This window comes from Oncorhynchus tshawytscha, linkage group LG13, assembly GCF_018296145.1.
Source record: "Oncorhynchus tshawytscha isolate Ot180627B linkage group LG13, Otsh_v2.0, whole genome shotgun sequence".
Lineage (NCBI taxonomy): Eukaryota > Metazoa > Chordata > Actinopteri > Salmoniformes > Salmonidae > Oncorhynchus > Oncorhynchus tshawytscha.
The window spans coordinates 54,011,113-54,034,327 of NC_056441.1; the positions used below are offsets into that span (position 1 = coordinate 54,011,113).

The window sequence follows — 23,215 nt, forward strand, 5'->3', positions numbered from 1 at the left end:
GACTGAAAAAGCATGTGTAAGCAAGGAGGCCTACAAACTTGACTCGGTTACACCAGCTGTCAGGAGGAATGGGCCAAAATTCACCCAACTTATTGTGGGAAGCTGGTGGAAGGCTACCCGAAACGTTTGACCCAAGTTAAACAATTTAAAGGCAATGCTACCAAATACTAATTGAGTGTATATAAACTTCTGACCCACTTGGAACGGGTCATATATATTAAGACAATAATTACAGACCTAGGCAGTATTTAAAAATTAGCAACAGAACTTGATTGAACATGAAATTGATTTCAATATATAAGCATATGTAGCCTACTGTATTCATCTTTTAATGCAGACATCCCAGTTCAACTTAGCCTACACTTGTTTGAATCAATTGCAAAGACCTTGGCACCGTTGTATTTATAGTGAACTTCATTGTGAAGTTATCAGCAGTCAAAGAGACGGATAAATATCTTGATTATATGTTTAGCAGAGAACTAAGTATAAAGTGACACAGAAGGGAAAGAACACATCTGGACCACAAGAATAGTGGAGGCTGTCAGTAATTAACAAGAGTTCTAGGGAACTTATTAGCCTTTTGGGAAACTGGATACAGATCAGCATTTAAACGCGTTTGATCCTAAAATACATTTTCCCTGGCAAGACCTTACATTTTATAAACAAAGTCTTAGCGGGAAAGAATGAGCACACACAATGTCAACACATGCTACAACCGCATATTGCATCAACCTTAAAGAGAAATAAATACTAGAGACAGATGTCTGGGAAATATGACGTGTGTGGCAGGGCTCGACATTAACTCTAACCCAGCCCCCCGCAAAAAAAGGTTGGACAAGAAGAATATACCCCCTTAGCCTAAATTCGTCGTGGCATGCACTATACAAGGTGTCATAAGTGTTCCACAGGGATGCTGGCCCATGTTGACTCCAAGGCTTCCCACAGTTGTGTCTAGTTGGCTGGATGTCCTTTGGGTGGTGCACTATTCTTGATACACAGGAAACTGTGTTGTAGTTCTTAACATAAACCGCTGTGCCTGGCACCTACTACCATACCCCATTCAAAAGGCACATGTTTTTTTTGTCTTGCCCATTCACCCTCAATGGCATACATACACAATCCATATCTCAATTGTCTCAAGGCTTCAAATCATTCTTTACCCCATCTCCTCCCCTTCATCTACACTGTTTGGAGTGGATTTAACAAGTGACATCAATTAAGGGATCAATGATTTCACCTGGTCAGTCCGTCACGGATATTTTGTAAACTCTGTGTAGATTTAAGTTGTCCAAAAAAACTATTTCAATCAGAATTTGATCAGAGAAGCCAACAATGGAATAATATTCAAATCTATTTTTCATATACAGTACCAGTCAGAAGTTTGGACACACCTACTTATTCCAGGGTTTTTCTTAATTTTTTACTATTTTCTACATTGTAAAATAACAGTGAAAACATCAAAACTATGAAATAACACATATGGAATCATATAGTAACCAAAAAAGTAGTCACCCTTTGCCTTGACAGCTTTGCACACTCTTGGCATTCTCTCAACCACCTTCATGAGGTAGTCAACTGGAATGCATTTCAATTAACAGGTGTGCCTTTTTAAAAGTTAATTTGTGGAATTTCCTTCCTTCTTAATGTGTTTGAGCCAATTAGTTGTATTGTGACAAGGTAGGAGTGGTAGTATTTTACCTTATTTGGTAAAAGACTAAGTCCAGAAATGCAAAGAGTGTGCAAAGCTGTCATCAAGGCAAAGGGTGGCTACTTTGATGTTTTAAAAAAATTATATATTTTTATTGTATTTTAAATTTTACCCCCCAATTTCGTAATATCCAATTGTGAGTAGCTACTATCTTGTCCCATCGCTACAACTCCCGTACGGGCTCGGGAGAGAAAGGTCGAAAGTCATGCGTCCTCCGATACACAACCAAACCAACCCGCACTGCTTCTTAACACAGCGCGCATCCAACCCGGAAGCCAGCCGCACCAATGTGTCTGAGGAAACACCGTGCACCTGGCAACCTTGGTTAGCGTGCACTGCGCCCGGCCCGACACAGGCGTGACTGGTGCGCAATGAGACAAGGATATCCCTACTGGCGAAACCCTCCCTAACCCGGACGACGCTAGGCCAATTGTGCGTCGCCCCACGGACCTCCCGGTCGCGGACGGTTACGACAGAGCCTGGGCGCGAACCCAGAGTCTCTGGTGGCACAGCCCTTAACCACTGCGCCACCCGGGAGGCCTCATTTTGATATGTTTAACACTTTTTTGGTTACTACATGATTCCATGTGTGTTATTTCATAGTTTTGATGTCTTCACTATTATTCTACAATGTAGAAAATAGTAAAAAATAAAGAAAAGCCCTTGAATGAGTAGGTGTGTCCAAACATTTGACAAGTACTGTACATAAATAAAGAAAAAGGCTTACATATCCAAAGTGTAGGTGATATGCAGATTGGCTACAGCTTCATGTCCAAACCGATGCTGACATGAGGTGGCAAACATTTTTGCCAAACTTTAATGACACTTCTAATTAGATAAATATAGGCTAAACACCAGTTATGTTTGACAAATATAACGAAGGATAATAAAAATGAACGCCTAAAGGCTTGATTCTGTTGACGGGCATGGTTTGTTTGGATCAAGTCATCACAAGACCGGAGAGTGAAGGACAGTGCTTTTTGCAAATGACATTAAACTTCCAGGTTTTAAACAATTAAGTTTATTGTTAAATAGTTTTAAAAATGTTGACCGCATTGCTCAGATTCAAGTTGGGTGATGTCTTAACTTGTTTCAAAGAAGCTTAGTCCTATGTTCCATTGTTTTCCAATTTAACTTATGTTATTGTCAAACAGCCAAAAGGCACAATCCTGGTCATATTAGTAACCCATTGCTAGTTGCTGCACCTTTAGATCCCCCCCTCTTCATTTCTAATGGATATTCTCTGTCACGTGAAAACGCTTGCGAGTGCGGTGTGCTTTTGAGAACGGTGTTTTCCCACCAATTGCACTTTGGAATATTCATGTGTAGCCTACAGCCATCAACATTTCTATCAACATTTTAAGCTAAACGGTTTGATCGGTTGCAGCAGCCTTATTGCTTTAAAAAAGTGGTTATATGAATTTTGGATTTGTCATGTTTTCTCGTCCCAGGGACGACGCCCTTAATCTCAAGCACTAGAGGGAATTATTTTATAAAGACATAAAATGTATTTGGTTGTGATTGTTATGTTCCAATATTTTCATAGGCTACCAGGCGTGGCCCACCATCCTTCAGGGGAGCCTTGAAGGGGCAGTGTTGTATTTTGAAACAGGCTTGAATACATTTGTCTGATACATTCATTTTATTTTGTAAAATGGTTCCTTGCATCATACAGTGACGTAGAAATGGTGTTAAGTAAAAAAAAAACTTTAAAAATCCTACTAAGTGGCTAAAAAGCTAATGTCAAGCGTGGTGGGTCTTACCTGATATGCCATGGGTGAGGGGGTGGGGTGGTAGCTGGCTGGTGAGTGTGTGTTCTGGTAGCCCACTGGGCTGGGTGCCACCTGATGGTAACTCTGAGGACTGGGGCTGGGCTGGTACGAGCCCTGTGGGGAGGGGGCAGCGTACGGCGAGTACTGTTCTGTGTTGTACCTGAGGAACACACACACAGTGGACTTGGCTAGGACAGAGAAAATCAAATCCACATTGAGCAGTTGATCGCCACTGTAAAAGGGGCCTAGAGACATTGAAGATGACAGGAAACAACCAAAAATATTGTGTGTGTGTGTGCGTCTCACATGGCTGGGGTGCCTGGTGTCTGGGGGTTGTACTGGGGGTTGACCTGGGGTGACGGCACCTCTGGGTAGCCGGGGGTCTGGGGGTTAGGCGTGCCCCCGTAGCCCTGAGGGGACGGGGAGGGCTCGTCATCATAACCAAACTCATAGTCGTCATCCGCCCTGAAACCAGAGGAACAGGTTAAAGACTGCTTCCAAAAAATCATCCTATTAGGGAAACATCTCAGGATCTGTAGTAAGTACAGACAAAAGCTGTATTCAACTTTGACACAAAAGACCAACAAACCCTTATCAACCATAGATTTATTTTTTCTACTAATCTTTCATTTAATATTTTTCTGTAGCTGAAACATTGTTGAGAGGAGAGCTGGCAAGAACTCTATTTTCATTGTACTTGTGTACACTACCCATATGGTTGGCATATGACAAAGACACTTTGCTTTGACATGACAGAGAGAGCCCTATACAACACAAGCGGGGCCTCCAGGCTGCCAGGACGTGTAGCCTACCTGGACGGTGTGTTGGGGTTATTGGGGTCCCACGCTCCGCTCTGCCCCGGCGTCCTGCTCCCATCATGCAGCGGAGTCTGCGAGCCGTAGTGAGGAGTACGGCTCCCTGTGGGGAACAAGAATCACCACAATGAGAACAAGCTCTACTGCAGGTCATGGGGGTATATATTCTGACGGAGGTCCATAGAGGTATTCCCTTGGTGGGGGTGTGCGTCTCACCATCGTGTAAGGGGGTCTGAGAGCCGTACATAGGGGTACGGGAGCCTGTCCCGTACATGGGGGTCTGGGAACCGTACATGGGGGTGCGTCCGTGGGTGGAAGTCATTCCTCCATGCCTCTTGGCTCCCCTGAATGTAACAAAAACACGTCAACACTCAATAACACTCAAAAGGTGAAATACTGCATTAATATAAAACTGAATTCACAATATATCACTGTAATATATCTGTGATGTGAACAAACATTGTGGTGAGACGCTGTCGGTCCACAGAGATGGTCTGGCATGTCGAGTGCAGTTCCACTCTGGCTGTCGACTCTGTGGCGTCCTTCACTACTCCAATATACCCTGGGAAATAATGGCAACAGTTAAGCCAAAAGATAATCCGTCTTAGTCACATTGGGGTAAGTGTTGGAAGTCAAACACCCATGGTGCAACAGCATCTTCTGCAAAACGTGCCTATTGTTCATTCTATGGCAGAAGACAACGCTGTCTGGTTCCCATGTGACCTAAACTATGAGAAACTAGTGTGTATTCACATGCTTTGAACTCATTAAGAACTCAGATTGGCTAATGGCAAACAAGCTGCGTCAACCATAAACTGAAAGTACACGTATCAGGCTCTCAAACAAATTATATTGTTAGAAATATCTATTGTTTATTAAAATGTTTATTTTATTATTATAAAATAATATTTTTCTGTTGCATTTGCCGCCGAAAATGCTGTTACTGAGATCATTTCAATAGTATGCGATGTCAGATTTCAGCATGTGGGAGAAGTCGGAGCTCAGAGATGATAAATGTGTTTCCCACTAGTAATTACCAGAAGAGGTGTTCAAGCAGATTCTTCCCAGTTGTAAGCTGATATTTACTAATTTACGAGATGTTATGAACGCAGCATTACCCTTGTATGGTCCCTGGGAGATGCGGACGGTCTGTCCAATCAGGTCGTTGTCCCTCCTGCCCCGGCCACGCCCCATCTGTCCTCCACCTCCACCGCCCCTCTGCTGCTGGCCTGAAGTAGAGGACAGGGGTTGTTTAAGACTTCTGGCCTGATAGTAGTTTAGTGTTGTATCCTGCACTAAGAGTCCGTTCCCTAATATCTACAAATGAACAACAGCTGTGCAATAAACAGTTTATGATGACTGGGTCTATCAACACATGATCTCTGTGAGCTGAGCTGTACTCTACTCACCACCACCACCTGGATGCATAGGGCTGCTGATGCGTGGACTCATAGGCGCGAAGCCTCCCACAGTGAAGTTGGTGACATCTCGGGGCTATAGCCAAAGAATGGAAGAATCAGATGTCAACAACACCTCTGATGGGTCCCACTGGAGAAGGTTAAGAGTAGATGGAAGACTTGAACGTGATGTAAAAGTGGTGATGCGGTGAAAGCGAGTGGGAGACTGACCTTGGAGCCCCCGGCCAGCACCACGTGGCGTGTCTTGCAGACAAACATGCCCCCGTTCTCCACCAGCTTCTTGCAGTGCAAGAAGGCAAAGCCTCGGAAAATGTGGCGGATCTCCCCCTCACGCCCCTGGCAAACAAACCACACACCACTGATATGCTAACAATCTATTCATGCTAATCGTACCTCAACATACAGTCCCATTTTGAGCATGAAAAGGCTCTTCAAGCCAACTGCTCCAAATTTGTAAATGAGGGAAGAAACTGGCCTTTAAAGTATAGTAGCCAAACCTAGATGGAGGCCAATAGTAGAGCCCTAGAAAATATGACATTTTTTGCTTAATTCCGTTTAGTTTCCCCCCAAATGACATTTTCCAGTTTTCAGATCCTCGCACTCTTTAAAAATCAGGATACAAAAACAAGATTGTACAACAACAAGGCTTAAACGATATCAGGAAACCACATTTAACGTCTGGGGAAAATCTAAGGAATTTTCATTTTTGGGTACAGATGCTCTTTACCTCAAGTGTGCAACTGCAAAAGACTTTTGGTTAGCAGTGTTTCTATAGCACACGTGTGATTGCAGACTTTGCTAAACAACTCGCCACTAGAATGATGCAAATAATTAGGATTATTCTGCCAGGTAGACAGACTACTTTGTAGTTAACATTCCATTAAGGTTTTTTGGAAATCTTTTCCATCTACCAGAACCCGGTTCTCATTAGCATCATCGCTAACGGCTACACAAAGTGGTGCTGTAGACAAACACACTCACAGATAGAGGCAATTTTGTGTTGACTCTTCAGAAAGTAAGAATCACTGATGCATTTTGTAAATGTATTATGATCATCTTAGGCAAATTAATAAAGTGTTCTAATAAGTTCAATACGTTTATTTGATTTCCAACCAACATATACATTTTGAAATATTGTTGAATTACGTTTTAATGTCTGGATTCCATGATTCCGTCCGTGTTCTTCCGCATCGATTTTATAGGGCCCTACTATAGCTGGAGTTGAGAAATACATTTTCTATGAGTTTAGACCTACAGAAAGCAGAACTGTGGTCGTGAATCTTACCGAGTGTGGCCCGTCGATGACCTTGACGATGTCTTTGACGTGGATATTGTTCTGCTCAGAGTCCAGTGCCACGGCAAAGCGGTTGTCTTTCCGTCGATTCACTGCCTGGTGACGCACTGTCAGCACCTTGCCATGCATGTTGAGGACCTGGGGAGAAGAGGAGGAATAAATGTGTGAGCCCTATAGGGATTCTCAGGGATTTAGACTCATCTGTCACAATTTAATATACGTTACACATGGAACCAATTTTAAAATTGCGCAATATCACAAGTACCCATTCCAAGAACAGATGAAATGGGACAAAACATCTTTCCAGCAGACACGACTCTAAGCCCACATACCCAATCGCTTATAAAATAATTTGCCTAGATCTGAACCTGATTATTTCTGGAAGATTAAGGATAACAACCTGGAATGTCTCCCTCTCCAGCCTGACAATAACTCCCACGGTCTGGGGGTCCAGTTGGACCAGCTCCCCCCACTCGTGCTGGCCCCCGGCATCTACCCCTGACGCCGTCTCAGAGCACAGCTGTAAGTCCCGGGGCAGGACCTTCAACTGTAAAGCACACACACCCCCGTAACATTGATAATGGTTCACTGAAGTTACATGGGAATTATGCAAAAAACATCATTATAGCAAACAAGTTGATAGAGTCCAATAATGTGACGTTGCTTACCTCGTGCATGGTGAGGTCAGAGAAGAGGATGACAAAGTTCTCCTCCACACGTACGATGAGGCCGGTGTCGCCCTCGTAGCGGCCTGCTATCACCTTGACGTGGTCACCCATACGGAAGTACTTCCTCAACTCGTGGGCCGGGAACTCCAGAGGATCCTGCACACAGACCAGGCATCAATGACAAACCATTATTTTGCATCAGTGCCGTTGAGAATGAACAGAACACAGTGGGAATGTCTGGTTGCCTCGTGAATGTGTTGTGTGAATGTGTCCTGTAATTCTATCCGTCCCACATTTCTGGGAAGCCTAATGTCTTCATCATGCTCTGATGTTATGTTGCTGGTATTTCTCTCTAACTTCCAGTTTATGTGGCTTGACTAATAAATACCACCAGACTAGAGGTCGCCCGAATATGATTTTTCAACGCCGATACCGATTATTGGAGTGCCAAATAAAGCCGATACCGATTAATCGGCCGATTTTTAAGATGTATTTGTAATAATGACAATTACAACAATACTGAATGAACACTTATTTTAACTTAATATAATACATCAATAAAAATCCCTTTAGCCTCAAATAATGAAACATGTTCAATTTGGTTTAAATAATGCAAAGACAAAGTGTTGGAGAAGAAAGTAAAAGTGCAATATGTGCCATGTAAAAAAGCAAATGTTTAAGTTCCTTGCTCAGAACACGAGAACATATGAAAGCTGGTGGTTCCTTTTAACATGAGTCTTCAATATTCTAAGGTAAGAGGTTTTAGGTTGTAGTTAATATAGTATTTATAGGACTATTTCTCTCTATACCATTTGTATTCCATATACCTTTGACTATTGGATGTTCTTCTAGGCACTTTAGTGTTACCAGTGTAACAGTATAGCTTAAGTCCCTCTCCTCGCCCCTACCTGGGCTCGAACCAGGAACACATCGACAACAGCCACCCTCGAAGCAGCGTTACCTATGCAGAGCAAGGGGAACAACTACTCCAAGTCTCAGAGCGAGTGATGTTTGAAATGCTGTTAGCGCACACCCCGCTACCTAGCTAGCCATTTCACATCGGTTACACCAGCCTAATCTCGGGAGTTGATAGGCTTGAAGTCATAAACAGCGCAATGCTTGAAGCACAGTGAAGAGCTGCTGGCAAAACGCACAAAAGTGCTGTTTGAATGAATGCTTACGAGCCTGCTGCTGCCTACCATCGCTCAGTCAGACTGCTCTATCAAATCGTAGACTTATTTATGACATAACACACAGAAATTAATATGGTTGAATCCGGAAACTATCATTTCGAAAACAAAACGTTTATTATTATCGCATATACCCTGACTCTGCGTGCAATGAACGCAAGAGAAGTGACACAATTTCACCTGGTTAATATTGCCTGCTAACCTGAATTTATTTTAGCTAAATATGCAGGTTTAAAAATATATGCTTCTGTGTATTGATTTTAAGAAAAGGCATTGATGTTTATGGTTAGGTACACGTAGGAGCAACGACAGTCCTTTTTCCGCGAATGCACACCGCATCGATTATATGCAACGCAGGACATGCTAGATAAACTAATAATATCATCAACCATGTGTAGTTAACTTGTGATTATGATTGATTGTTTTTTCTAAGATAAGATTAATGCTAGCTAGCAACTTACATTGGCTTCTTACTGCATTCGCGTAACAGGCAGGCTCCTCGTGGAGTGCAATGAAAGGCAGATGGTTAGAGCGTTGGACTAGTTAGCTGTAAGGTTGCAAGATTGAATCCCCGAGCTGACAAGGTAAAAGTCTGTCGTTCTGCCACTGAACAAGGCAGTTAACCCACCGTTCCTAGGCCGTCATTGAAAATAAGAATGTGTTCTTAACTGACTTGCCTAGTTAAATAAAGGTGTAAAAAATACAAATTTAAAAAAAGAAAAAGGACAAATCGGTATCCAAAATTACCGATTTACGATTGTTTTGAAAACTTGAAATCGGCCATTCCGATTAATCGGTCGACCTCGACACCAGACCCTTCCTATGCAAAAAAGAATCTGGGACCGGACTCACAAAACATTACTTAAGAAGTTAAAAGGAAAAAAAATAAGTTCATAAGTGCAATTCCTCAAAATGTTCTTAGGAATGCATAGTTCTTAGGAGCTTCGTAAATATCTTTCCTAAGAACTTCGGATATATCTTCTTTGTGGGATTGACATTAGTGACGTGCTTGGAACCAATAAATAAGCCTATGTGACAGGGAACATAGGCTTTGGCCCACTATAATGAAGTGTAGATATTTCCATTTATTAATCTGCTTTATGTCTCGAGAATATATATTATTATTTTTTAGCTCGCAAACTATAAACAAAAACACTTCCCCCCCCAGATTATAGCCATAAGACTAGCTATATCACAAATAAAAATGGAAAACCAAGGAAAGTGCAAGAAATCTTCAGCAAACAAGAGCTTGACGACATGGTTCGAGAAAATAGCAGCACGGAAAGATTGCTGTTGGGGAGACTCGATAACTGCGGGTCACTGCAGAGACCAAAAAGAGGATGGCCGAGAGAAGCTGATTCTGTCTCTGCCATCGGGGGTATGGCAAGGGACAGTGACGCTGTAAAAAAGTGGTCCGGCATCAAGTTGGCAGCTAAGAAGGGAGCTGACAGAAGCAAGGAGTAGAAGAAGACTGGAGGGGGAGTATCGACCATTCATGTGGACCAGCTGGAGGAGAAGGTGTTGTCCATGATTGGAGAGACGGTGGTAGAAGGACTGCGTGACCGGTAAGTTAGCTAGCTAAGTTAGCCAAGTTCTTCTTTGCAAATTGACAAGCTAACTCTGGCTATTTAACACTAGCTAGCTACATAACATGCATTTCATTTGTTTTCTTGTTGTATTTAAAATGTCCGGTAGCCAACTTTGTCTGTGGCATTGGCGTAACAAAACGTTAATGGCTACAAAAATATCCAGTTGTTAGAAGACAAGGGTTTAGCTGTCCTAAAGTTAAGTACATTTCCAATAACAAATCCTAAAACATAAGAATCCTATTTTCTTTTCTTTATTAGGAAGAAACATAGGGAAAAAATAAAACTTAATTGAGGAATAGCAACTTTTTACTTTCTTCATATAGTGAAGGAAAAAATGGCAGTTAAGAAGAATCTTCTTAAGGTTTTGTGAATCTGGGCCCTGGTTTGTAACCGCTTGACCCCGGGTCATTCATTAGATGTGTTCGAATACCCATACTAACATACTGTATACTACATACTATGGGGCGGCAGGGTAGCCTAGTGGTTAGAGTGTTGGACTAGCAACCGGAAGGTTGTAAGTTCAAAACTCCCGAGCTGGTAAGTCTGTCGTTCTGCCCCTGAACAGGCAGTTAACCCACTGTTCCTAGGCCGTCATTGCAAATAAGAATTTGTTCTTAACTGACTTGCCTAGTTAAATAAATAAAAAACTATACACTTTCATTTTAGTATACCGTAAACAAACGATATGCTTTCAGTTGAGTGTACTTGTCTACCGGAAGTTGATGCTGTTGCTATGCAACTTCTTGCTAGCTTGTAAGTATAACACATTACTAGCTAGACATCTTACGACTTCATTAACAATGTCCATTGAGAACGCACAACCACTATACCACTAAGGTATGCTAAGAAATACATGAATAATCAAGACAAAATATGTTGGGTAGTTAGATAGCATATAGTTAATACACTGGCAAGTTTTATGTATTAGTAGCCAACTAACTAACATTAGGTAGCTAGCTAACATACTGGTACATATAGCTGCTGTAATGATATGCTATGCTGTTCGTAAGGCTAGCGAAGCTAACCAATTGTCAGCCAACATAAAGTGTAACGTAACTTATTTGAAAAATAATTACTTCATTACATTGATATGCAATGAATTTGTATATCCTCTAGTCGGACTTCGGCTGCATATTTTCCGCCTTTTTCTTCAAATCTGAAAAATGTGTGAAGCCACACCCATTTTCTGAAGATTTGCATTATTGGCCCTAAAAGCACAGAAATAGTGTCCACTGCTTGTATACTTCGTATTTTGGTGATTGTAGTAGGACATCCAGGAACTTTTGGCATACAAACTATATCCATACTATGACCAATAAGCATACTACATACTCAATTTGTCACAAATAGTAGGAAATCCAGTTTCCTCTGCAGGCTATTTGACTTGGCTGAAACAGGATCTGGCCCGCCAGCCAATTAAATGCAGCCTGCGGTGGATTTTATATATATATTTTTTAAAAGAGCTTGTCTGTAGTCAGCTGATTGCGCCGCTTAGTTTATAGAATTGTAGTAACCCCCGATGTCTGCTATTAGCGGATTTTGGCTCTAGTGTTTGAACGGTTGGAAGAACTCAGGAACACTGTCTTCTGTTTTCCTCTACGACACTCACAAGCCGCGCAGGACACTGATGAGCTTCCCGGATGTTTTCCTGAACTTTACAATGCATTTCAGATGCATTTCAGTCACTTTGTGATGCAAATAAAACCATTTACACCTTTCCTATACTAAAGTAATTTCACATATTTTCTTATTATCTGTAAAAAACATAGAAACTTGGTTGCAGTATGTGCTAAAATAGTTAAAAAGGCCATAAAATGGAAATGCACCACATTGGTGCATCCTTATAAATGATTATTTTGGATTGAAAAACAAATCTAGGCTACACTTGAACGTCTAAAAATGGATAGAAAGTATGCAGAAATTATAATGGACTTTGGAAAGTGCCTTTTTTTCTGGCCCCATATTGATGCCGATTTTGACAAATATCATCCCTAAATGTATTACTTTTTTAAAGATTTTATTTTATACAGTCCCTCCGTTGATTGCCCACCCCTGGTTTATAGTGGTAGTTCTCATTAAATTCCAATTCATGTGGCTAGAATAATAAATAACAACACATCATTCCTATGCAAAACAAGAATTTGGCTTGTAATGGCTTGACCCAGGGTCCTTGCCTTTGTCTTGCTTTCAACAACATGTAGACTGAATGTCTTACTTTTAGGGCATGAGAATATCTGCACTAAATTCTGTTGAAAACCTACAGAACATTATGTACTGTTTTGACAATTCTAACCAATGTGAACGTGTTTCCAAACAATTTGAATTTAGGCCCAAATCTAGTAGGACGAATGTGAAATGTCCTCCCAATGTAGTCGCCTGTTTGGCGCTTGCCATTACCTTGAGGTCCTCATGCTTGGGCATGATAGTGATCTTGTTGCCATCCACACTCAGGATTTTGCCCTGCAAGTTGATCAGCTCCCCTTCACACACCTCCACATTGTCCCCGGCCTGGAGGTTGTGCTCACGCTCTTTACCTGTGGTCACACAACAAGACACATCTCTTACAAAAACAGATACACATGTAAATGAAAACCAGAAAGTAAATACCAAATCTCATGTCCTGAATATGCTTTAGAAGTGGGTGTTACCTGCGGTTTCAGTCACCACCTCCAGATCAATGCCTTCTGGCTGGTCCTCAAACTTCTCCAGCTCCGACAGAGTGGGTTTCACTCCTTCAGTGATCTGTAAAAGACGATAAAAGAGACTGGGCCACGGGTACAGATAACGAAGACCACTTTTCTGCCCCGTTTTTCCCCTATGGGGTTGTCAACAAATGGCCAATAAAACAGTGGTTTTGAGGCAACGTGGTCGTCTTACCACAGCAGACATGGCAAAGCTTTTGAAGAGGAACCCTTTGCGGCTGTAGCGGTTAGCTTCAAATATCATGAAGTCTCCATCATGGCTGACATCCCCACCAAGTGACCTGGAAGAAAACACAGTCAGGAAGTAACTGAGGCAACGATCTTACCCATTTATGATAGCGTAATCAAATCCCCAATAATGATGGTCTTTAAGACATGTTTCTGTGTACCTGATCTTTTCTGCATCGAAGAGTCTCTGGGTTGGTCTCTTGAACTTCTTCCGCTTTGCAAACCAGTCTTTCTGGGAGACAGACAACAAGAAAAGTGTCAGGGGATATCAAAGTGGAGGGTGGTGAGTAGACAGGTGGTGACAGAGTGCTGCTGTTGCTTACCATGCTCATCCGGGCCTTGATTCTGTCCAAATCTATCCTGGGAATCATCTTCAGTGATATCGTGTTTTGACTGGGCTCCACATAGTCCACCTGAAGGAGGAGAATACATTTATGTTTCAAGAATATGATAAGGATATTTACCTATGTCTTCAAAATACATGTCACACCTTTGTCTTCCATGATGTGTTTCATGCGTACCTGGGCGATGTCATCTTTGTATAGGCCTCTCTTGAGTCGGACCCAGGACTTGGGCTTGAGGTTGGTCACCTCTTTGACCACCTTGAGGACGTCTGTCATCTCCTTGATGGGAACCATCTGCTGGTTCCAGAAGCCCATCCTCAGGTTGCCTATTCCGTCAATTGCAGCTTTGACGTGAGTCTGCTTGTACGACTCTACATAGATGTAACCTTTGACATGTTCGGGAGCCACTACCGACTTGATTTGGAGGGGCTGAGTAGAAATGGTGTATAGGAAATTAAAACAGTTTCACAGGTTGTCAAAGCTCCAATTTTATTTTTGATCTACAAGAGATGTACAGGCTATCAATCGATCAATCATATAAAACACTAAATGCAAACATTAGCATCTTAATACATGGAACATATACATGCAGAGAATGAGGGCGGGGACATACCGTTTCTGTGAATTGATAGGCAATGAATTTCCTCATCAAGGCAATGGCAGTTGCTCTCTCTTCCCCAATCTGTAATGGCAAAATAATGTTGCATGACATAGGGGGGAAAAAAGTATAATTGTGTACTGAACTTCTAGATGTCTACCTACACAAAAATATAAGCTCCATACCTTACACTTGACTGTCCAAAGATTAGGATCCCTTTGAAAAAGAAAATATAATACCAAGAACATTGAGAAAAATTATATTTTGGATTGTTGTAGTCAACTAAAAATCTATTTCCCATTTTGGTGAAGTGATACATACTTGACACCAGGGAGCAGCTGCTGCTGGGTGATGTCATCAGACAGTTCCTCAGAACCCCCGGGAAAACTAAAGGGAATCAAAAACAATATTTCAGTCAAGGGGATAACAGGTCAAATCAATTCTGAAACAAATTTGGGCCAACTATTTCGACAGATTACTGTGAAAATACTCACTCATTTCCAGATTGCTTGGCATATTTCCTCATGTAATATTCCCCCAAGGCCTCCTCTCTGGAATCTCTGAAACATCCAAACATTCAAATGTCAGACTTCAAGAACACAGCTCTGCATAGTAACAACTGAAATATCAATGGAAAGAAGCCTAGCCACTCGTAGCCCATTAGAACAAATTACCTCCAGAGGTTCTGCAGCCTGCGGGAGCCAGAGTTATCCTCATCCAGGACCACATGGTCAATGTTGGACACTGAAGAGTAAAGCAGACTCATAAATCAAACAAAAAACAATTTAACGTATAAGACTGAACGTAAAAGTTTCCTTCAGTTCAAACAAGTGGTATATTAAGAACCTACACCTACAGTGCATTCGCAGAGTATTCAGACCCCTTCCCCTTTTCCACATTTTGTTACACTATAGCCTTATTCTAAAATTGATTAAATGTTTCCCTCAATCTACAAACACCCCACAACAACAAAGCAAAAAAAGTTTTTTTTTTTAGAAATGTTTGCAAATGCATTAAAAATAAAAAACAGAAATACCTTTTTTAAAATAAGTATTCAGACCCTTTGCTATGAGACTTGAAATTGAGCTCAGATGCATCCTGTTCCCATTGATCATCCTTGAGATGTTCCTACAACTTGATTGGAGTCCACCTGTGGTTATTTAACTAGGCAAGTCAGTTAAGAACACATTCTTATTTTCAATGACGGCATAGGAACGGTGGGTTAACTGCCTCGTTCAGGGGCAGAAAGACAGATTTTCACCTTGTCAGCTCGGGGAACCAATCTTGCAACCTTACAGTTAACTAGTCCAACGCAATAACGACCTGCCTCTCTCTCGTTGCACTCCACAAGGAGACTGCCTGTTACGCAAATACAGTAAGCCAAGGTAAGTTGCTAGCTAGCATTAAACTTATCTTATAAAAAAACAATCAATCAGAATCACTAGTTAACTACACATGGTTGATGATATTACTAGATATTATCTAGCATGTCCTGTGTTGCATATAATCTGACTGAGCATACAAGCATCTAAGTAACTGACTGAGCGGTGGTAGGCAGAAGCAGGCGCGTAAACATTCATTCAAACAGCACTTTCGTGTGTTTTGCCAGCAGCTCTTCCTTGTGCATCAAGCATTGCGCTGTTTATGACTTCAAACCTATCAACTCCCGAAATGAGGCTGGTGTGACTGAAGTGAAATGGCTGGCAAGTTAGCGCGCGCTAATAGCGTTTCAAACTTCACTCGTTCTGAGCCTTGGGGTGGTTGTTTCCCTTGCTCTGCATGGGTAACGCTGCTTCGATGTGGTGGCTGTTGTCGTTGTGTTGCTGGTTCGAGCCCAGGGAGGAGCGAGGAGAGGGACGGAAGCTATACTGTTACACTGGCAATACTAAAGTGCCTATAAGAACATCCAATAGTAAAAGGTTAATGAAATACAAATGGTATAGAGGGAAATAGGTCTATAATAACTACAACTTAAAACTTCTTACCTGGGAATATTGAAGACTCATGTTAAAAGGAACCACCAGCTTTCATATGTTCTCATGTTCTGAGCAAGGAACTGAAACGTTAGCTTTTTTACATGACACATACTGCACTTTTACTTTCTTCTCCAACACTTTGTTTTTGCATTATTTAAACCAAATTGAACATGTTTCATTATCTACTTGAGGCTAAATGGATTTTATTGATGTATTATATTAAGTTAAAATAAGTGTTAATTCAGTATTATTGTAATTGTCAATATTACAAATACATTTTTTAAAAATAATTATATATTTGATTTATTAAATTAAAATGTTTATGTATTTTTTATTTATAAAATAGGCCGATTAATTGGTATCGGCTTTTTCGGTCCTCCAATAATCGGTATCGGTGTTTAAAAATCATAATCGGTCGACCTCTAGTTAGGACATCTACTTTGTGCATGACACAAGTAATTTTTCCAACAATTGTTTACAGACAGATTATGCCACTTATAATTCACTGTATCACAATTCCAGTGGAAAATACATTTACACACACTAAGTCATGCCTTTAAACAGCTTGGAAAAGCTTCTGTCAGGCTAATTGACATAATTTGAGCCAATTGGAGGTGTACCTGTGGATGTATTTCAAGGTCTACCTTCAAACTCAGTGCCTCTTTGCTTGACATCATGGGAAAATCAAAAGAAATTAGCCAAGACCTCAGAAAACAAAATTGTTGACCTCCACAAGTCTGGTTCATCCTTGGGAGCAAGTTTCAAACGCCTGAAGGTACCACGTTCATCTGTACAAATAATAGTACGCAAGTATAAACACCATGGGACCACGCTGCAGTCATACCTCTCAGGAAGGACGTGTCTCCTAGAGGTGAATGTACTTTGGTGCGAAAAGTGCAAATCAATCTCAGAACAACAGCAAAGGACCTTGTGAAGATGCTGGAGGGAACAGGTACAAAAGTATCTACATCCACAGTAAAACAAGTCCTATATCGACATAACCTGAAAGGCTGCTCAGCAAGGAAGAAGGCACTGCTCCAAAACCGCCATAAAAAAGCCAGACTACGGTTTGCAATTGCACATGGGGACAAAGATCTTACTTTTTGGAGAAATGTCCTCTGGTCTGATGAAACAAAAAACAAACAACTGTTTGGCCATAATGACCTTCATTATGTTTGGAGGAAAAAGGGGGAGGCTTGCAAGCCAAAGAACACCATCCCAGCCATGAAGCACCGGGTGTGGCAGCATCATGTTGTGTGGTGCTTTGCTGCAGGAGGGACTGATGCCCTTCACAAAATAGATGGCATCATGAGGCAGGAAAATTATGTGGATATACTGAAGCAACATCAAGACATCAGTCAAGAAGTTAAATCTTGGTCGCAAATGGGTCTTCCAAATGGACAATGACCCCAAGCTTACTTCCAGAGTTGTGGCAAAATGGGGTAAGGACAACAAAGTCAAGGTATTGGAGTGGCCATCACAAAGCCCTGACCTCAATCCAACAGAAAATTTGTGGGCAGAAGTGAAAAAGTGTTTGCGAGCAAAGAGGCCTACAAACCTGACTCAGTTACACCAACTCTGTCAGGAGGAATGGGCCAAAATTCACCCAACTTATTGTGGGAAGCTTCTGGAAGGCTACCAGAAACATTTGACCCAAGTTAAACAATTTAAAGGCAATGCTACCAAATACTAATTGAGTGCATGTAAATTTCTGACCAACTGGGAATGTGATGAAATAAATAAAAGCTGAAAAAATCATTCTCTACTATTATTCTGACATTTTGCATTCTTAAAATGAAGTGGTGATCCTAACTGACCTAAGAGAGGGAATAATTTTTACTATGATTAAATTGTGAAAAACTGAGTTTAAATGTATTTGGCTATGGTGTATGTAAACTTCCCGACTTCAACTGTATATACACATTTGCAAACATTTCTAAAAACCTGTTTTTGCTTTGTCATCATGGAGGATCACATTTTCAAATAAGTCTGTAACGTAACAAAATGTGGAAAAAGTCAAGGGGTCTGAATACTTCCCGAATGCACTGCATGTCTAGCCGCAAGTGCTAGGTGGGTATTTTTCCTATTGGAAGAAGATAGATAACACTTACCCTCAGCTTCCTCTGCTCCAGGCCAGCCAGGTTTTGGTAGAGGGAGGAACACACATTAAGAACCAAATGAGATTGTCATGTGCACACAGAGTGGCAAGTGCACAGGTAGGAACAAATTAAAGGAAAAAATAAACATTAATGATGATATAAGACTAGACCAAATGGCACATGAGACTATGGATAATTGTATTGTGGATGATTGTGAGTCTTTGTGATATGGCTGATTGATGTGCAACAAAAAGCTTAAACAATATCAGTTAGCTAATTCACACATATATTAGCTTTCTTCTAACAGGTAGCATTTCAGGCAAATGGTCACATTTGGTTCCCTCTTTGATCATGTAAGTGCCTAGAACACCATGGTCAGATTATTGACAAGTCATAACTCTGCCGGTGTGAGGTTAACATACCATCCAACAACATTTCTACAATATTTTCCTGACTAGTAAATAGGTCACAGCTGTCAAATACAATACACTAATGTATTACTTCATACAGGTAGTCCAGTTACTATAGGAGTTCCCAATAATGTATTTGCCGTCTGTGCTCCGTTAGATGTGCAGTAGTGCGGAAATGTGGGTGGAGTTATAACATAATGTGACTTGTTGAATGAGATAACACTAATCAATTTAATTAGATACAAGGAAAACAGACAGCAGAAAATCTGGAATTGATTTACCGTTAACTGAAGGAGGCATGCACAAGAAAAGGAATTATTAGCGCAGGAAGAACACAGTCAATACTCTCACAAATAATAGTTTGGGCTTAGATGTTTTGATTGTACTTGTAATGCTTCTCGTCCCTTCTGGAATCCAAACAATACTACAGACTAATCCATCATGCCTAAGCATCTGCACACCACCCATAGGAAAGTTATTTTCTAATAAGTTAAACGCAACAAAGTTCATGAACTGAGTCCTCCTCAACAGACAACTACCCCCAACGTTGTTCATTCATAACTCCCTCTTAGGTGTTAGATATCCTCAAACAAGGCAGCATGTGTGACCTCACCTTTCTCCAAAATATCCTCAGCACCTTCCTCCCACGGGTCTTCATCTTCATACTCATCGTCCACATCTAAACAAACCAGAGGGAAAGGGAGAATTTCAGATAGATTCAATGAAAACCTTCTGGTGAGCAAGAACATGTGGACAACTATTATTAGAGTGAAGATTTGGCTTACCGGCTTCATCCAAGATGAAACCTCCATGCCTGGGTTTCTTTCTGGGACGGTCATCATCGTCCTCTTCCTCCTCTTCGTCATACTCCTCCTCATCTGCCAAGTCTTCCCCTTCCTCTTCTGCTGCTTTATCACTGCCAGATAAACTTGCCTGCCCATCTTCCTATTTAGGGGGAAACATTCAAACCACTCACAAGTTTTGTCAAATGCAGTGAAACTTGCAATGTCAATTTGGAGCCAAACTAGGATATTTGTTAGCATCAATTCGGATACAGTAGAAAATTGAGGGCCATGCATGCACAGGTGCATCTGTTCCACCCACCCATTCAACTGTGCAAGGTCCATCCATGCACAGCCAGGCTAGCTACTTTGGATAGCCCGAGGTTAGCGCTGTGCTGTTACAGATAGCTAGCTGCTTGTTACATTACTTTGGTCTTTATTTATTATGGGTGTAATAACAGTGCTGAAAACCCTATCTTACACGAATTACAATGCTACGATTGTGACCGACCTAACGTACGTTAGTTAGATAAGGCGGCTTAATGTTGTTTGCTAGTATGCAGTTTTAGCCAGAACCTTGTGCGCTAGCTTACCTCTGCCTCATTTTTGTCCACCTCCTCGGCTTCGCTGCTTTGTTCACTCTGGTTGTCAGAGAAGTCGCTGTCCTCACTGTCCGACATTCTTGGAGCAGCAGCCACCTCTTCAGAGACGGAGTTGAAAAACGCATTTATTTTAGTTTGCTAACTAACGTCAACTGTTAGTTCAAACAGTCCTTCTTTGGGCGAGACTTGAAAAATAATTGCTAGCTGCTAACTAGCACTGTACTAACTAGTTAGCCAAAAAGCTGGAGTAAGGATGTTTCAGGATAACAAGCTTAGCTAAGTTCTTCTCCAACAATACATGTTGTAGTTAGTTAGTTTATTAAAATAATGTAAACCACCGAAACCATACAGAGAATGTACAATGTTGATAGAAGGCAAGGCCTAGTAACCTCCGGATCACGCTAGCAAGCTAACGTTAAGCTAGCAAACAACCCACATTTTCAAGTATATTTTGATAAATACATTCCAAGCATAGCTATGTATTACCTTTCTAAAACGGGCGTCTTGGGGTGGATTTAACTAAAACAAAACAAAAAAATATGGTTTTACGTAGATCTGTTTTTTGCACTTCCACGTCTTCCGCCGATACACAGAATCACGAGATTTGGAAGGGGTACCGAATCAAATTCCCGCGAGGGTTCGAAATCATGGTTCAAACAGTGGTTAAATTGGTGCAGTCTCGTCAACGAGTTTTATTTCAGTGGTTGAGTTTTATTTCAGTGGTCATGTCCACGGCAGAACACCTACTTTGTAATAATAATGGCGAAGATGCATAAAGCTGGCATTGTATGATTTTTAAGTCATTAATTTGCATTTTATTGCATGACATAAGTATTTGATCACCTACCAACCAGTAAGAATTCCGGCTCTCACAGACCTGTTAGTGTTTCTTTAACTGCACCTGTTTGAACTCGTTACCTGTATAAAAGACACTTGTCCACACACTCAATCAAACAGACGCCAACCTCTCCACAATGGCCAAGACCAGAGAGCTGTGTAAGGACATCAGTGATACAATTGTAGACCTGCACAAGGCTGGGATGGGCTACAGGACAATAGGCAAGCAGCTTGGTGAGAAGGCAACAACTGTTTGACACAATTATTAGAAAATGGAAGACGTTCAAGATGACGGTCAATCACCCTCGGTCTGGGGCTCCATGCACGATCTCACCTCGTGGGGCATCAATGATCATGAGGAAGGTGAGGGATCAGCCCAGAACTACATGGCAGGACCTGGTCAATGACCTGAAGAGAGCTGGGACCACAGTCTCAAAGAAAACCATGAGTAATACACCACGCCGTCATGGATTAAAATCCTGCAGCGCACGCAAGGTCCCCCTGCTCATGTCCAGGCCCGTCTGAAGTTTGCCAATGACCATCTGGATGATCTAGAGGAGGAATGGGAGAAGGTCATGTGGTCTGATGAGACAAAAATAGAGCTTTTTGGTCTAAACTCCACTCGCTGTGTTTGGAGGAGGAAGAAGAAGGATGAGTACAACCCCAAGAATACCATCCCAACCGTGAAGCATGGAGGTGGAAACATAATTCTTTGGGGATGCTATTCTGCAAAGGGGACAGGACGACTGCACCGTATTGAGGGGAGGATGGACGGGGCCATGTATTGCGAGATCTAGGCCAACAACCTCCTTCCCTCAGTAAGAGCATTGAAGATGGGTCGTGGCTGGGTCTTCCAGCATGACAACGACCCAAAACACACAGCCAGGGCAACTAAGGAGTGGCTCCGTAAGAAGCATCTCAAGGTCCTGGAGTGGCCTAGCCAGTCTCCAGACCTGAACCCAATAGAAAAGTTTTTGAGGGAGCTGAAAGTCCGTATTGCCCAGCGACAGCCCCGAAACTTGAAGGATCTGGAGAAGGTCTGTATGGAGGAGTGGGCCAAAATCCCTGCTGCAGTGTGTGCAAACCTGGTCAAGAACTACAGGAAACGTATGATCTCTGTAATTGCAAACAAAGGTTTCTGTACCAAATATTAAGTTATACTTTTCTGATGTATCAAATACTTATGTCATGCAATAAAATGCAAATTAATTACTTAAAAATCATACAATGTGATTTTCTGGATTTTTGTTTTAGATTCTGTCTCTCACAGTTGAAGTGTACCTATGATAAAAATTACAGACCTCTACATGCTTTGTAAGTAGGAAACACTGCCGATTTTGCAGGTTATCAAATACTTGTTCTCTTGACTGTATGTTTGTCATGTTGGTTGAAAGGGGTGTATCTTGGCTATAAAATACCTTTACATTTGTCATGGCACTCTCAACGGTGATTCGTCGACAAGCTATTGCAAAGCTCTCACTATTAATGATTTAGTTTAAGTACAACTCTGACTTGTTTGATAAGTTTGTCTCTCCTCATTTAATAGTAAAGAAATGAACCACAACACTTTACTCAAGAATAAAAACTGTGGATGGGAAACTATTTTTATCTGTCAACTGGCAGTCAAGCATTGATCATCTCACCAGAAAAAGACCCTTGATTAATTATTGGAAAGGAACACCATGCACTTTCACCACCCCTATGAAGTTCATAACATAGGGCCTATTTTATCTGTAGCCTAATAAACTGCATGCTTTCTTAAGTCATAGTGGACCATCATCTGTGACTCCAAGTTTACTTCAATATGATGGTTATTATAGCAATATTGTTACAATCGCAATACATATTGAATTGGCACCTAAGTATAGATCAAATCGTATCGTGAGGTCCCTGGCAATTCCCATCCTTACTGGCCACACACACAGAAAAAGGTTCTAAATAGTGAAAAATATGTCTTGTAAACATAGCGGAACTGTATTTGGTGCTATATAGAACCTTTTATTTGAATATTCAATAAAGAACCATGCTCATAAGGCTAAAAATGGAACCATTTCCTAATGTTCTTGATAAGAGAATTATGTTCTCCAGGTACATAATAATTTTTAATTATATTACTCTGTCTGCACACCAGAATTTGTAAGGTCCTGGTCGAATGAAACAGACAGCTAAAATAGTTAAATGTT

At 41.3% G+C, this 23,215-nt stretch overlaps 1 protein-coding gene across 2 annotated transcripts in view; it reads right to left on the reverse strand.

The window, feature by feature from the left end:
- Positions 1-20,843, reverse strand: part of LOC112265151 (transcription elongation factor SPT5) — a 28,300-nt gene extending 7,457 nt beyond the window's left edge. The window contains exons 1-28 of one of the 2 annotated variants that reach the window (XM_024442222.2): positions 20,682-20,843; positions 20,187-20,293; positions 19,597-19,756; positions 19,425-19,490; positions 19,093-19,098; positions 18,414-18,425; positions 15,001-15,070; positions 14,821-14,886; positions 14,648-14,713; positions 14,512-14,542; positions 14,342-14,410; positions 13,906-14,157; positions 13,708-13,797; positions 13,546-13,616; positions 13,332-13,437; positions 13,103-13,196; positions 12,852-12,988; positions 7,676-7,831; positions 7,408-7,554; positions 6,999-7,145; positions 5,924-6,049; positions 5,705-5,789; positions 5,414-5,524; positions 4,755-4,857; positions 4,512-4,639; positions 4,293-4,398; positions 3,787-3,945; positions 3,472-3,640 (exon numbers count right to left, since the gene is read on the reverse strand). In XM_024442222.2, the coding sequence (XP_024297990.1) occupies positions 3,472-3,640; positions 3,787-3,945; positions 4,293-4,398; positions 4,512-4,639; positions 4,755-4,857; positions 5,414-5,524; positions 5,705-5,789; positions 5,924-6,049; positions 6,999-7,145; positions 7,408-7,554; positions 7,676-7,831; positions 12,852-12,988; positions 13,103-13,196; positions 13,332-13,437; positions 13,546-13,616; positions 13,708-13,797; positions 13,906-14,157; positions 14,342-14,410; positions 14,512-14,542; positions 14,648-14,713; positions 14,821-14,886; positions 15,001-15,070; positions 18,414-18,425; positions 19,093-19,098; positions 19,425-19,490; positions 19,597-19,756; positions 20,187-20,273 (2,820 nt within the window). In that variant the 5' untranslated portion in view covers positions 20,274-20,293; positions 20,682-20,843. The remainder of the gene's footprint in view (positions 1-3,471; positions 3,641-3,786; positions 3,946-4,292; positions 4,399-4,511; positions 4,640-4,754; positions 4,858-5,413; positions 5,525-5,704; positions 5,790-5,923; positions 6,050-6,998; positions 7,146-7,407; positions 7,555-7,675; positions 7,832-12,851; positions 12,989-13,102; positions 13,197-13,331; positions 13,438-13,545; positions 13,617-13,707; positions 13,798-13,905; positions 14,158-14,341; positions 14,411-14,511; positions 14,543-14,647; positions 14,714-14,820; positions 14,887-15,000; positions 15,071-18,413; positions 18,426-19,092; positions 19,099-19,424; positions 19,491-19,596; positions 19,757-20,186; positions 20,294-20,681) is intronic. The other variant, XM_024442223.2, reaches the window with a different exon arrangement.
- Between the last annotated feature and the right edge of the window lie 2,372 nt (positions 20,844-23,215).